Consider the following 15,002-nt stretch of genomic DNA (forward strand, 5'->3'; position numbering starts at 1 on the left):
CGGTTCAGAATGCTCACGACCAAGAAAATCCTCTCGCAAATTTGCCAAGGGGACTGGTTCATGTCGATAGATCTGAAAGACGCTTATTTTCAAATACAAATAGCGTCACGTCACAGGCGATTTTTGAGATTCGTCTTCGAGGGTCAGGCATATCAGTACACATTCCTGCCATTTGGCCTATCCCTGGCACCTCGCGCATTCACGATGTGCATGGATGCAGCGCTTGCACCCCTCAGGCTCCGAGGCATACGAGTGCTGAATTATTTGGACGATTGGCTGGTTCTAGCTCGATCACAGTCGGAGCTCATAGAACACAGGACCATATTACTCGATCACCTCGAGAATTTAGGTCTCACAGTCAATTGGGCGAAGAGTTCGCTGTCTCCCAGTCAGAAAATATCTTTTCTGGGCACAGATCTGGACTCGCTGTCTATGAGAGCACAGCTGTCGCCGCAGCGCAGACTAAGTATTCAGCGCATGACAGGGATTTTTCGCCACGGCACTTTAGTCCCGCTCAAAAAGTTTCAAAGGATGCTGGGTCTCATGGCTTCAGCATCCTCAGTGCTTCAGCTGGGTCTGCTTCGCATGCGCCCGCTGCAGTATTGGTTGAAAGCGCGCGCCGCGCAGAGCTTGGACCTCCGGTCTCGCGCGCCTCAAGGTGGATCAGAAATGCGTCGCAGCTCTGAAACCTTGGACAGTGACCGACTGGTACCGGTCAGGAGTAAGCCTGGGGACTTCCTCGAGTGTGAAGGTGGTGTCTACGGATGCCTCAACCTCGGGATGGGGAGCGCTGCTCGAGGGCAGACCGTTATTCGGCCAGTGGTCGGAACGGGAGAAGCTTCTGCATATAAACTGCCTGGAAATGATGGCAGTCGACAACGCGCTGATGCGTTTTTTGTCCCCAGATAAGACACCACGTCTTGGTCCGTTCGGACAACATGTCAGTGGTGGCTTATATAAATCACCAAGGAGGTATCAGATCCAGAATCCTTCACAGGCTGACGGAACACCTCCTGGTCTGGGCTCAGCACAATCTGCGCTCGCTCAGGGCAGCGCATGTGCCCGGCCATCTGAATGTGGGACCAGACAGACTGTCCAGAAACTATCTTCCGGCAGGAGAATGGTCTTTACACCCACAGACAATCAAAACTGCTATGGGGGACATTTGGCAGAGCGAAAATAGACCTATTTGCGTCTCAAGAGAACGCTCATTGTCAGGAATTTTTCTCCAAGAGCAGGGATGCGCTGGCTCACGTGGCCCCGCTGCCCGCTCTATGCGGTTCCCCCTGTCACGCTCCTACCCCAGGTGTTAGAGCGAATCAGGGAGAGCGGATGCCCGGTGCTACTCGTTGCCCCATTTTTGGACAAACCAAGTCTGGTTTCCAGTCCTGATGCAGCTGACGAGTACCGCCCCGTGGCCGATACCGGTGAGGAGGGATCTCCTCTCGCAGGCAAACGGCTCGATCTGGCATCCTCACCCGGAGCTTTGGTCCCTACATGTGTGGGCCATCAACGGGTACCCGTTAACCTCCCAGCGGGAGTGTTAAACACAATCACACAGGCTAGAGCTCCATCTACGAGGCGGCTCTATTCCTCAAAATGGTCTGTGTTCACTAGCTGGTGTACAGCGAGTGGCACTTCACCCTCACGCTGTGGGGTGCCGGAGGTTCTCTCCTTTTTACAAGAGCTTCTGGATAAGGGCAGAACCCCATCCACACTCAAAGTTTATGTGGCGGCCATAGCAGCGTTCGCTGAACCACCGCTTGGCCAGTCATTAGAAAGGAACGATCTGGTCATTCGCTTCCTTAGAGGAGCTAAGAGGCTGAACCCTCCCAGACCTTCCTCAGTTCCCGTTTGGGACCTTTCCACGGTTCTGGAAGCCATGAAAGGTGCCCCATTCGAGCCAATACAGTCAATAGACCTGAAACTCTTGTCTTTCAAAACAGTGTTTCTTCTGGCTCTCGCTTCAGTGAAGCGCATAGGGGATTTGCAAGCGCTCTCAGTGAGCGCGACGTGTATGGAGTTTGGGCCTAATGACTCGAGAGTCATACTCAAACCAAAGCACGGATATGTTCCTAAATCCCTCAATACACCGTTTAGGGCACAGGTTATCTCCCTGTAGGCCCTGCCGGTATCTGAAGAGGAAGGGGACGCAGGCTTCCTTTGCCCGGTCAGGGCGTTAAGAGCCTATGTGTCTCGCTCATCTGTTTTCAGACAGACGGAGCAGCTCTTTGTTTTGTTCAGCGGACGTTCTAAGGGACTAGCTGCATCAAAACAGAGTCTATCCAGATGGATAGTTGATGCTATAGCGCTAGCTTACACATCCAAGGGCCTGCAATGCCCGATAGGTGTCAAAGCGCACTCCACAAGAGGCATGGCCTCGTCGTGGGCTCGGTCCAGTGGGATTGCCTTGCAAGATATCTGTATGGCGGCAGGCTGGGCCTCCCCGTCTACATTTATAAGGTTTTATAACCTCGAGGTTCCCGCTTTACAAGCTAGGTTGCTCTCGGTTTAATTTTTCAGTATTGCCCGCCCGATGCTATCGGCTCAGGATGCTGAAACTGCTAGAGCGTCGATCACTGATCGTCTGTATACTTCTGTGGGCAGTGCGTAAGTCCCCCATATTTACCAGTCCAGGCCGAGTTCGCCCTGGCTGTGTGGAACACTTGATATAACATGCTCTTATCAGAGCTCCATATTACAGGAATGATGCTATTCTAGCCCCTCTTCCCGGATTCTCTGTGAGTCCCTTGTGATTAGGCACTGTATGAGCCCCGGGCACCTGCCCTTGGGACTTTAGTGTTATGTCTCAAGCACGCACGGCGTTTTACATTGTGTTCCCCTAGCGTAAGATACTTACACAAGTACGAGAGACCTCTCGTAAGAGAACGTACTCGGTTACTAACGTAACCTCGGTTCTTTCTAGAAGAGGGAACGAGTACTTGCGTATCTTGCCGTGCATGCGTCATGTTCTGATTCGCTTCAGCGATGAAAAACTGACCAAACCAGCCTCTCTGGGCCGTATTTATAGCCCTAGCCCCACCCGCTTTCGGCGGGACATGACGTAATGGGCGCGAAGCACCCTCATTGGTTCTGACGTCATGAGGGGCCTCTATCGATAGGCTGGTGCAGTTGCCGCAGAGCAGCCAATGGGCGCGTGAGCTGTCTCGCCCATGTCTGCATGCTGCTGCAATGCGTTTTACATTATTGCAAAATTAAGGATCATTTTTGGCTTCAATATCTCGAGGAAAAGAAGTTTTCCCCTAGCGTAAGATACTTACGCAAGTACTCCTTCCCTCTTCTAGAGAGAACCGAGGTTACGTTAGTAACCGAGTACGTTTTATTTGATGATTGATTAATCCTGAGTTCCCTCTTATATCTTTCTCCAGAGTCCCTTATGCACTTATGCACATTCTCTCTCTTCAAAAACAGCACTAATTGTTGACACGCTAAAAGATATGGATTTAAATTTGTATATATATAACACTGCATGTTATCTTGCTTCTTTTGCCCAAGAGCAAGATCTACAGTATATGTCCACGTAATTTTAACAAGAAACTATGCTTCTAATCACAGGTCGAGAGCTGTAGAACCACCCACACAAGTTTGCAAATGTTCATTTGAACTATGGTTTCAGGACATGCTGAATTGTTGAACTATGTTGCTAACGACTGACCTTGCGAACATATTTGCCTAACAATGCTTTTTGGAAACGCAGCCCAGGCTGAGTGACCAGCAAGCAGTTTAGCCCATTTTTCCCAGCTGGGGGTCCAGTTAAAATACATGACCATTCTAGAAGAAATTCTAAATTGCTTCTTTGATTTAAAATGCAGTACTTCCATTGCCACAGCACAGCCGCTACATTATGTTGGTAGTTTCTCCCATTTATTATTCAGCGAGAGGCCTTCCTTTTACTGTCCGGCAGTATGGAGACTTACACAAAAGAGTGGTACTGGGGTCACAAGGTTAGACTTGAATAAAATTACAATTCAAAAGGAGATTCAGTGAGTATTGTGCGCAGTCGTTTCCTTGACAGGATGGCAGTGCTCTGTTGTCTTGGAGAGACAGTACATGAAATCCTCTGCTGATGTGTTTACCTCTTTGCCCACGTCAGTACTTAGTAATACAGTTAATTTGATTTCAGTCTCAACTAAGGAGTAGTATGGAATTACACCTTCGTGCAGTGTTCTAGATTCTCCACTCCTGACCTAAAAACCTCGGCTCATTCATTCTCAGCACCTTAATATAAACGTTAGGAGCTTTATCATCTGCTTCACCCACAGCAGGCATATGTTATCATTTACTGCTCGTTAGCTTACTGATCACTCGCACCCAAGGTAAGGAAAGTAGTAATATATTTGTTAGCGAAGTTAGCCATTTATCAAACTCTTAGACATGGCCAAAGATAAATCAACATTTTAAATTGTCTTGCTCTGGGCGTATGGTTGCATCTGAGGTTTGTGAATTTGTTAACATTAGCATTATTGAAATTGCTTAGATATTTGAAAAAATGTCATACCTGTCATACCTGATCCTGGGGTTACATTAACTAAATAATCCACTAATATAACAATATTAACATTAATTCATCGCTTTCTGCGTTAGCTACCTAGCTACATTAGCATCTGAACAAATCCCTAACCCAAATTTGGTGCGCAACTCATCCCGCACAAGTGCTAAGGAATGATACATCAAATTGTGTGGCTTGTTGAGGAGAGGTGTGCCATTTGAAATATAATTTTAATCTGATGGACAATAAAACAAAAGACAAAAATTTCCATAGACTTACATTGAAGGAGGATCCTGGTTCAGTCCTAGAAACAAGGGGCTAAATTAACGAAAAAATTTACGGAATTCAATGAATGTCTTAAGATAAACTCAAAGAAGTAAATAATAATTTTCCTAAGTGATTAGGATTTTTTTTCTCTTTTTGTTACATTAAAATAAGAAAATATGGTTTTGTGTTTCATTAGACATTGTCGCCTATAGGGCGGCGCACTTTGTTGCCGTACTGTAACCGTTGATATAACCCTCTTCTTTTCTCACTCTAGATGTACATTCAGACAGCCACACTGACCGTCTCTCTGAGCCTGAGTGCGTCCGTGTCTCTGGGGATGCTTTACATGCCCAAAGTCTACATCATTATCCTGCACCCGGAGCAGAACGTGCCCAAACGCAAGCGTAGCTTCAAGGCCATCGTCACCGCTGCCACCATGACAAACAAGCTCAGTCAGCTGGCCAGTGAACGGCCCAATGGAGAGGTGAAAACCGAACTCTGTGAGAGTGGGGACAATAGTAGTGAGTACAGTCTTCTCTAACATGCACACTTTGTTATAATGTTAATGTGGAACATGGGTCAATGACATGATGCTAATCTATTCATTTATTTAAAAATACATTAAAAATGCAAATCATGCACTGTAAAAAGTGATCAGTTTACTTAACTTAAAAAAAGTGAGGAAACCTGTTGCCTTAAAAATAAGTATTAAACTTCATGTAATTGAAATTCCACATAACTTAATTTTTTCAATTACACATGAAGTTAATTTACTTAACTTAAAAGTGAGGAAACCCGTTGCCTTCAAATTAAGTCAACTGATAACTTTTTACAGTGTGTCTTTAGTTTGTGTATTGAAATTTGTTTTGGCATAAAGTAAAAAATAAAAAAACAGGGTTCTTTACTTGAAAAGAAAACCTTAAGTAGTTCGACATAATATTTTATTTCCTCTTAAATTGGTGGTTCTCTTACGAGAGGTCTCTCGTACTGCGTAAGATATCTTACGCTAGGGGAAAATCCTTTTTCCGCGAGATATTGAAGCCAAAAATTATCCTTAATTTTGTAATAATGCAAAACGCGTTGCGGCAGCATGCAGACATAGGCGAGACAGCTCGCGCGCCTATTGGCTGCTCTGCGGCAACTGCAGCAGCCTATCGAGCGAGGCCTGGCGTGACGCCAGACCCAATCAGGGCACTTCGCGCCCGCTGCGTCACGTCCCGCCGAAATGGGCGTGGTCTAGGCCTATAAATACCGCTCGCAGGCAGCTATTATCTGATTTTTCATCCTTCAAGCGAAGCACACGCATCGCTGGAGCTGGAGAAGAAGCCGCGCCGTCTGAGAGAGAGCACCTTCAGCGGGACGAGTCACTGAAGTCGCTGGCCGCGCCGCCTTCCTGCCTTCCTGCTGCGCTTTCCGGCGCTTATATCCTTTCCTTATTACACTGTACTTTTGTGTGTGTGTGTCGCCGCCACGACACACATTCTAAAAGAGCTAGCGTCTTTTTAAAGATGCCTTCCTGCGGCTCGTGCAGAGCCACACTCAGCGACGGGGACCGCCACGTGGTTTGCGTTTCCTGCCTGGGTGAGGAACATGCAGTTCTCGCGCTCGCTGACGGCGGCTGCCCTCACTGCGAGCTGATGGCAATGGCGACTCTGAAGACTCGCCTAGCCTTCTTCACCGAGACTGCTCCCCCGCCCGCCGCGGCGTCGCGACGTAAAAAGCGCCGTGCCCAGCGAGCCCCGGAACCCTCCCTCAGCCGCCAAAGCTCGCCGGTTCGCCCGCTTGCTTCCCCGGCTTCGTCAGCCTCGCTTCCTGACGGACAGCGGCCGCCGTCTGCCGCCGCTTCCGTTGACATCGTGGATGAGGAAGCCCTGCTGGGAGAGGATGATTCCTGCTCTATCCTGGCGTCAGGCAGTGAGGATTGGGGACTGAGGACCCCGCGCCCCCTGCCCGCACGTCGTCAGGCAAGAGAGCCTCGGCCTCGAGTGGTCTTCGCCTGAGCAGCCCGCTCACAACCGGCTGGATGGATTTTTCCTGCCTGGGGAGCGCGCTTCGCCTGCGTCCAGACTGGCGCCTTTTCTTCCTGAGTTACACGAAGAAGTCGCCAAGTCCTGGAACGCCCCCTATTCGGCTAGAGTGCGTCCTGCTGTTTCTTTGGCATTCTCCGCTGTTGACGATGCCAAGAACAAAGGATACCTTTCGCTGCCGCCGGTCGAAGAGGCGATAGCGGCCCACTTATGCCCGCCCTCTGCTGGACGGCGTGCTAAGTCGGCCCTACCCTCTAAAGCTTGCCGCACGACGTCAAGCCTGCTCCACCGCGCTTTCTCCGCCGCCGGGCAAGCTGCGTCAGCGCTGCACACCATGGCAACGCTTCAGATCTTCCAGGCCGATCTCCTCCGTAAGCTGGATGAGGAAGGACCTGACGCGATCTGCGTGCCGGACTTAAGGAGTGCCACGGACCTCGCTCTCCGTGCTACTAAGTCTGCAGCGCAAGCCATTGGACGGAATATGGCCTCTCTCACCGTGACTGAGAGACATCTTTGGCTGACGCTCTCGGAAATGGCCGAGTCTGAGCGCACCGCGTTCCTCGACGCCCCGCTTTCCGCCACAGGCCTCTTTGGATCCTCCGTCAAGGATTTCGCGGAGAGATTCGCAGAGGTACAGAAAGCGTCACAGGCTATGAAGCACTTCCTCCCGAAGCGCTCCAGCTCTGCAGCAGGCCGTGCGAAACCGTCTGCTCAGAGCTCACAGCCACAGCCACCGTCCACTGCCTCCACTTCACAGCGCCGCCAGGCCCGAAGCGCGAGACCGCGCTCCCGCTCATCCGGTCGCCGCCCCGCTGTACGTGGCTCGCGACCTAGGATTACGGTGAAGCCCGAGGCCCCGAAGTCGTCCTAGCACAGCTAGGAAAACGACGGTGTTTAAGTCCCGCTGCGGCCAGACTCACACCAAAGCTATTCGCTCGTCCAGTTCCAGCAAATGTGACTGTTCCAGTGTTTTCTGCAGCCAACAAGTCGGTTCTGTCACCCGCTTGCCTGCACACAAATGTCGTTTTCACGGCTACCCAGATAAATCCCCAAAAGAGTGTATTTTCTGGTGTCCCGGCCACGGCCGATGGTGTTTCATGTGTAGTAAGAATGCCCACTGCCCAGTGCCCATCCCTACACACAAGCACAGCCTGTCACACAGGGCTCGTGCACATAAAACCGACTCAGATCGGTTGCGCTTCAAACATGGTGAATGTGCCCACTACCCAGTACCCACTAACACCTGTTATGCATGTCTCACGGTTTCTGTAAAAACGAAACCAACGTGCACTCGCTTCACGCAAGCGAACGATGCTTTCGGTGTGATAAATGTGCCCGCTGTCCCGCGCCCACATCCACACATAGACATGACAGTTCCCACGGGAACCGCCCAGCCCTCCCCCTCGCGGCTGACCACCGCAGAGGAGTCGAGCGCGGGCAATCTGCCCGCTGTTATCAGCGCGCCCCATGCCTCAAATGTCACGAGCGCGATGCTTGTGTTGCAGAGCGAGCGGAGCGCGCTTCGTATTCAACCCCTAGCTATCCATGCAGACGCATGGGCAAAGCTGCCCGGGGTTTCGAAGTGGGTGCTGAACATTATAAAAAGAGGCTATTCGCTGCAGTTTCGCCGACGCCCTCGCCGCTATGTGGCGCGCGTCGAGACCACGGTAAAAACAGAAGTAGCACATTTACTTCGAGCCCGAAGAGCCATAGAGCCTCTCTCTCAAGTTCAGAGCGAAGGAGGGCTATACAGCAGATACTTCCTGGTACCGAAAAAAGACGGGGGTCTCAGACCCATACTAGATCTAAGGCAACTGAACAAAGTGCTTGTGAAGCGACAGTTCAGGATGCTCACGACCAGACAAATCCTTGTGCAGATTCGCCAAGGAGATTGGTTTGTGTCAATAGATCTGAAAGACGCGTATTTTCAAATACAGATAGCGTCACGTCACAGGCGATATTTGAGATTCGCCTTCGAGGGCCAGGCATATCAGTACACAGTCCTGCCATTCGGTTTGTCCCTGGCACCCCGTACATTTACGAAGTGCATGGACGCGGCGCTCGCACCTCTCAGAATGAGAGGCATGCGAGTGCTGAACTATTTGGACGATTGGCTGATTCTAGCGCAATCTCGCGCAGTGCTCATAGAACACACGACCATTTTACTCGATCACCTTGAGGATTTGGGTCTCAGTGTCAATTGGGCGAAGAGCTCTCTGTTACCCAGTCAGAAGATATCTTTCCTGGGCACAGAATTGGACTCGCTGTCCATGATAGCGCGACTATCGCCACAGCGCGCGGTAGACATTCAACGCACAGCGAACGCGTTTCGCTGTGGCGCGTCTGTCCCGCTCAAGAAATTTCAGAAGATGCTAGGTCTCATGGCCTCAGCATCGTCAGTGCTCCAGCTGGGCCTGCTCCGCATGCGCCCGCTGCAGTTTTGGCTGAAAGCGCGAGTCCCACGCAGAGCGTGGGCATCCGGTTCGCTTCGCCTCAGGGTCAATCAGAAGTGCGTCACAGCTCTGAAACCTTGGAGAGCGAACGACTGGTACCAATCAGGTGTAAGCCTGGGGACTTCCTCGAGGGTGAAAGTGGTGTCCACGGACGCGTCCACCTCGGGATGGGGAGCGCTGCTCGAGGGCAGACCGTTCTTCGGCCAGTGGTCGGAACGAGAGAAGCTCCTGCACATAAACTGCCTCGAAATGCTGGCAGTAGACAACGCGCTGACGCGTTTTTGTCCCCAGATAAAAGGACGCCACATCTTGGTCCGTTCGGACATGTCTGTGGTGTCCTACATAAATCGCCAGGGCGGCCTCAGGTCCAAGAACCTGTACAGGCTGGCAGAACGCCTCCTGGTATGGGCTCAGTGCAACCTGCGCTCGCTCAGAGCAGCGCACGTGCCAGGGCTCCTGAATATAGGACCGGACAGACTGTCCAGGAACAATGTTCCGGCAGGCGAGTGGTCTCTACACCCACAGACAGTCCAACTGCTGTGGAAGAAATTCGGCAGGGCGGAAGTAGACCTGTTTGCGTCTCAAGAAAACGCTCACTGTCAGGAATTTTTCTCCAAGAGCAGGAGCGCGCTGGCCCATGTGTGGCCCCGCCGCCCGCTCTATGCTTTTCCCCCCGTCTCTCTCCTGCCTCAGGTGATAGAACGGATCAGGGAAGAAGGATGCTCAGTACTGCTGGTGGCACCGTTCTGGAAAAACCAACCTTGGTTCCCAGTCGTGATGCAGTTAGCGAGTACTGCCCCGTGGCCAGTACCAGTGAGGAGAGACCTCCTCTCACAGGCCCACGGTTCGATCTGGCATCCTCACCCGGAACTATGGTCCCTTCATGTCTGGGCCATCAACGGGTACATGTTGGACTCCCTGAAGGAGTATTAAACACGATCACGCAGGCTAGAGCTCCGTCTACGAGACGACTCTATTCCTCGAAATGGTCAGTGTTTTCGGGCTGGTGCACAGCCCGTGGTGTGTCACCCACAGACTGTGGTGTGGCGGAGGTGCTTTCCTTCCTACAAGAGCTGTTGGATGGGGGCAGGGCCCCCTCCACGCTCAAAGTTTATGTGGCGGCTATAGCAGCGTTCTCAGAAACAACGCTTGGTCTGTCAATAGGAAGGAACGATTTAGTCATCCGCTTCCTTAGAGGGGCTAAGAGACTGAATCCTCCCAGACCTCCCTCAGTCCCCGTATGGGACCTTTCTACGGTTCTGGAAGCCATGAAAGGTGCGCCATTTGAGCCTTTACAGTCAATCGATTTGAAACACCTGTCTTTCAAGACGGTGTTTTTGCTGGCTCTCGCTTCGGTGAAGCGCATAGGGGATCTGCACGCGCTCTCTGTGAGCGCGGCGTGCATGGAGTTTGGGCCTAATGACTCAAAAGTTATACTCAAACCTAAGCACGGTTATGTTCCGAAATCCCTCAACACACCGTTTAGGGCGCAGGTTATCTCCCTGTCAGCCCTACCGGTCCCTGATGAGGAAAGAGACGCGAGCCTCCTTTGCCCAGTCAGGGCATTACGAGCTTATGTGTCTCGCTCGTCTGGTTTCAGACAGACGGAGCAGCTCTTTGTTTCGTTTAGCGGACGTTCTAAGGGACTAGCCGCGTCGAAACAGAGCCTATCCAGATGGATAGTTGATGCTATAGCGCTGGCATACGCCTCCAAGGGCATGCAGTGCCCGTTGGGTGTCAGAGCGCACTCCACGAGAGGCATGGCCTCTTCGTGGGCCTGGTCAAGTGGGATTGCCTTGCAAGATATTTGTATGGCGGCAGGCTGGGCCTCCCCGTCTACATTTATAAGGTTTTATAACCTAGAGGTTCCCGCCCTGCAGGCCAGGCTGCTGTCGGTCTAAGTTTACCAGTATTGTCTGACCTGATGCGATCAGCTCAGAATGCTGCGTCTACTGAGCACAGCTCAATGTTCGACAGTAAAAAAGTAGCAGCACGAGATGTGCCTGGGCAAACTGTGTAAGACCCACATTCCCCCATCAGTTCAGGCCGTACCCCGCCCTGTCTGTATGATGAAATTCGCGTCTCAGCGACGCTGCCATATGTGGAAGAGTGCGGCTTCGCCCCTCCCTCTTCCTGGACTCCCTGTGAGTTCCCTGAGTGATTGTGCACTATATGTACCCCGGGCTTTCGCCCTTGGGTCTTTGGTGTCAGATCTCAGCATGCACAGCGTTTTGCATTGGGTCCCCTAGCGTAAGATATCTTACGCAGTACGAGAGACCTCTCGTAAGAGAACGTACTCGGTTACTAACGTAACCTCGGTTCTCTCTAGAAGAGGGAACGAGTACTGCGTATCTTGCCGTGCATGCACACGCTCTGGTTGCTTCGATGATGAAAAACCAGATAATAGCTGCCTGCGAGCGGTATTTATAGGCCTAGACCACGCCCATTTCGGCGGGACGTGACGCAGCGGGCGCGAAGTGCCCTGATTGGGTCTGGCGTCACGCCAGGCCTCGCTCGATAGGCTGCTGCAGTTGCCGCAGAGCAGCCAATAGGCGCGCGAGCTGTCTCGCCTATGTCTGCATGCTGCCGCAACGCGTTTTGCATTATTACAAAATTAAGGATAATTTTTGGCTTCAATATCTCGCGGAAAAAGGATTTTCCCCTAGCGTAAGATATCTTACGCAGTACTCGTTCCCTCTTCTAGAGAGAACCGAGGTTACGTTAGTAACCGAGTACGTTCTCAACCTTTTTGACAACAATGTTTGAAGGCCCAACACTCCTAGTTTCTGTAAATTAAGTTTTAATAATATTTTTCAAGTTTTTCATTCTTTTAACCAATGAATTTACATGATTGTGTCATTCATGATTTATTGGACTGGGATTTTTTCTTAAACAATTTTCACTCATAATTTCTACCTGATTGGGATTGGGATGTCATGTCATGTGGTGCACATAAATATAGAAACTTTTATATTTATTAATTAATAATTCAACATTTCAATATATTTTTGAAAATAACGTATACAAAAAAAAAATATATATTCAATGTGTAAGGAAAATATTGTATTACTTTTTACTTTGTGGTTGCACCACATTACATTTTTAGAGTCTTCTTAACAATTATTCTTAAAAAAAAACTAAAAACAATAAAACCAACATGAATACAAAGAGTATGTTTGTTTTTTTAAATAGATTAAAAAAATAAATAATTATTTATCATGCATACTCTTAAATGTCATTGACCCACATACATTACATTCATATATTTAACAAAGTAAATACAGTATATTACGGTAATGTCACTATTCCTTTAATGGTGGCTAAGCTGTGTATGATCTTTGTTCTAATGAACTGATAACTTCAATGCTGCTAAAATGTTCGCATCGGTTACTCTCTTTGCCATTTATCTTGTCATCTGAAGCTTTTTATTATGAGGAAATGAAGCAGATAAGGATGCATTCACTAGAGGATCATTGCTAATTCATTAGCTATGCTGCCAGCATTGTCTGACGCTAACACTAGATCTCTTATAAAATCTGAATTACTGACTGCAAGCTCATGGAAACAGACTGTACTTCAGCAGCCAGTGTGGTGTTACCTTTTACATGAAGGATCCGATCATTAACCAGGGCAAGGGCAGCATCCACAGCACTGTAAAAGTTAATGCAAATGTTCAGACCCTCACTAATGTGCCATGACCCCTCGGCTAAAGGGCTCTAACACTGGGCCAGTTCATAATGAGAGTCAAATGTACCATGTAATGAATGTAGAGAATACCATTTAGAGGACAAACACGTTTTGGTGTTTCTCATTGCAGTTTTACTATGTCCGTTTTAGTGAACAACATTCAAATATGCTAATCAGTGTTGTTGTGAGTCAGTTCTGCACAGGTATTAGTAGCAATATGGGCCCATTATTAGAACAATATTTGAAGTGTAAATGTGCGGTCACATTAGCTATGAACTATGAAGCACCGTTCGCACAGATGGTGGTTATGACCCTGAATGTGACTGAACCTAAAGAGATTATTGGCTATTATTGAGAAATAGTTGAAAATCCTGACATTATTAAATGACCCTGATGTCACAAAGGAGAAATTTAGAATAACGTGCTTTTTTGTGCAGTTTCAAAGAATTGAGATTTCAAGCTTCAAAAATGCTACAAAAGCACCATAAAAGAGGTCCATATGACTAGTATAGTATATTTCAAATCCTCTAGACGCAACAAGACTGAAATTCAAGTCGTTTTTCACTGAAAATCTTCCTCTTTAGTAAACACTTAACTGCTGTGACCGGATCAATATAAATGAATCATTCCAACCAAAAGAATGATTTGTCTTCAAAGTTTCAGTCTGTTTGTCATAAAGCTATCCAAAGACTTGGAATATATTACATATGGGCCATTTTTATGCTTTTTTTTTTTGGTGCTTTTTTATCATTTTAGAGCCTGACAGTCCCAGTTCTCATTCACTTTCATGACATTGAGTGGCCAAAATTCACCTTTTGAAAAGAGAAACTCGAATGGGTTTCATGACGGTTAAGTGATGTCGGAAGTTTTATGTGCATATTTTCTGTTTGAGCGAATGTCTAAAATAAGGGTTCGTTTTGATTTTAATTGAATTTTGAAGCATGCCATGAATTCTTTTTTGAATGACTTTTCACTACTCAAACCATTTCTGCAAAAAAGGCACAAGATAAAGGCATTACAAAAGAGTGTTATTACTTTCTCAATTTTTTTCTTCTTACTTTTAAATGAAAGGAAGCAGCAAAATCATTTTCAATCTATGAAACAAAGTGAGAATTTTATCCTGATGGTTGCAGAGCTACGTTCAGAATCTATAAGTTCCCCAACTCTACAATTCTCCCATCTCTTGCTGTGACATTTGTGTCTTCCGATACACAGCAGTCTTGTTTAACTGGCTATTTTCATTTTCAGCACCGTCCACAAAAACAACCTACGTCAGCTACACCAATCATGCCATATGACTGCACATCCTGAAAATGGTTTGGCATGGATCCGGCAGAACAGGATCCAATGACTGAAACCCAAGCATGAGACATCAGTGTTGTTTGTGGACAAGAGGATGGACTCTTGGACTTTTTTTTTTTTCTTGGATATTTTATAAGAAAGCCTAGGCGGACATCCAAAAAATGGAGACAAAAGCTGCCATTTACGTGGGCAGCCAATAAAACGGGACACTGGCAAAGAGGGGTAAGAAAAAAAAATACAAAAGTTTAAAGAAACAGAACAAATATTGGAGTCGACCATGTTACATGTTATTCTAATTGTAAGTATTTTGTGGTTGTGAAATTTTTTTCATTCTTGTCCCACAGTGTCAGACCTGCATTGGAAAAATGCGTTTGTCTCTTGTATTGGCTACTCTGGTCTATAACCTTGGGTTGTGAGTGTGCAAATGCCATGTTGGAAGCATGCCAATTCAACTTTTTATACAAATAATTTATTTATAATAAAGGAATGTTTTTGAAATGTGGTGGGTGTTTGGACATTTATGTTTTTGGGGATGAAACATGTAATACGTAATTCACAGTAGGGCTTCAACTAACAATTATTTTGATAATCGATTAATCTGTTGATTATCTGTGATTATTTTTTTAATAATACTAATTTAAAAGCTAAATGTAATGTCCAACAACTAATATTTTATCAAAATGAATATTTTAGTCAACGTTATTGTGCTTCATTTCTTTGTTGCACTGTCAGTAACCAATATTGAAATATGTTGTT

General features: G+C 47.9%; 1 protein-coding gene across 2 annotated transcripts in view; it reads left to right on the forward strand.

Moving 5' to 3' along the window:
• The window catches only part of grm8b (glutamate receptor, metabotropic 8b), a 172,450-nt gene extending 157,701 nt beyond the window's left edge, over window positions 1–14,749 (forward strand). For both annotated transcript variants that reach the window (XM_082159287.1, XM_082159286.1), the window contains 2 exons: window positions 5,052–5,298; window positions 14,193–14,749. In XM_082159287.1, the coding sequence (XP_082015413.1) occupies window positions 5,052–5,298; window positions 14,193–14,242 (297 nt within the window). In that variant the 3' untranslated portion in view covers window positions 14,243–14,749. The remainder of the gene's footprint in view (window positions 1–5,051; window positions 5,299–14,192) is intronic.
• Window positions 14,750–15,002: the final 253 nt, after the last annotated feature.

The sequence above is a fragment of the Leuciscus leuciscus genome, assembly GCF_965113295.1.
Source record: "Leuciscus leuciscus genome assembly, chromosome: 25".
In the NCBI taxonomy this organism is placed as follows: Eukaryota; Metazoa; Chordata; class Actinopteri; order Cypriniformes; family Leuciscidae; genus Leuciscus; species Leuciscus leuciscus.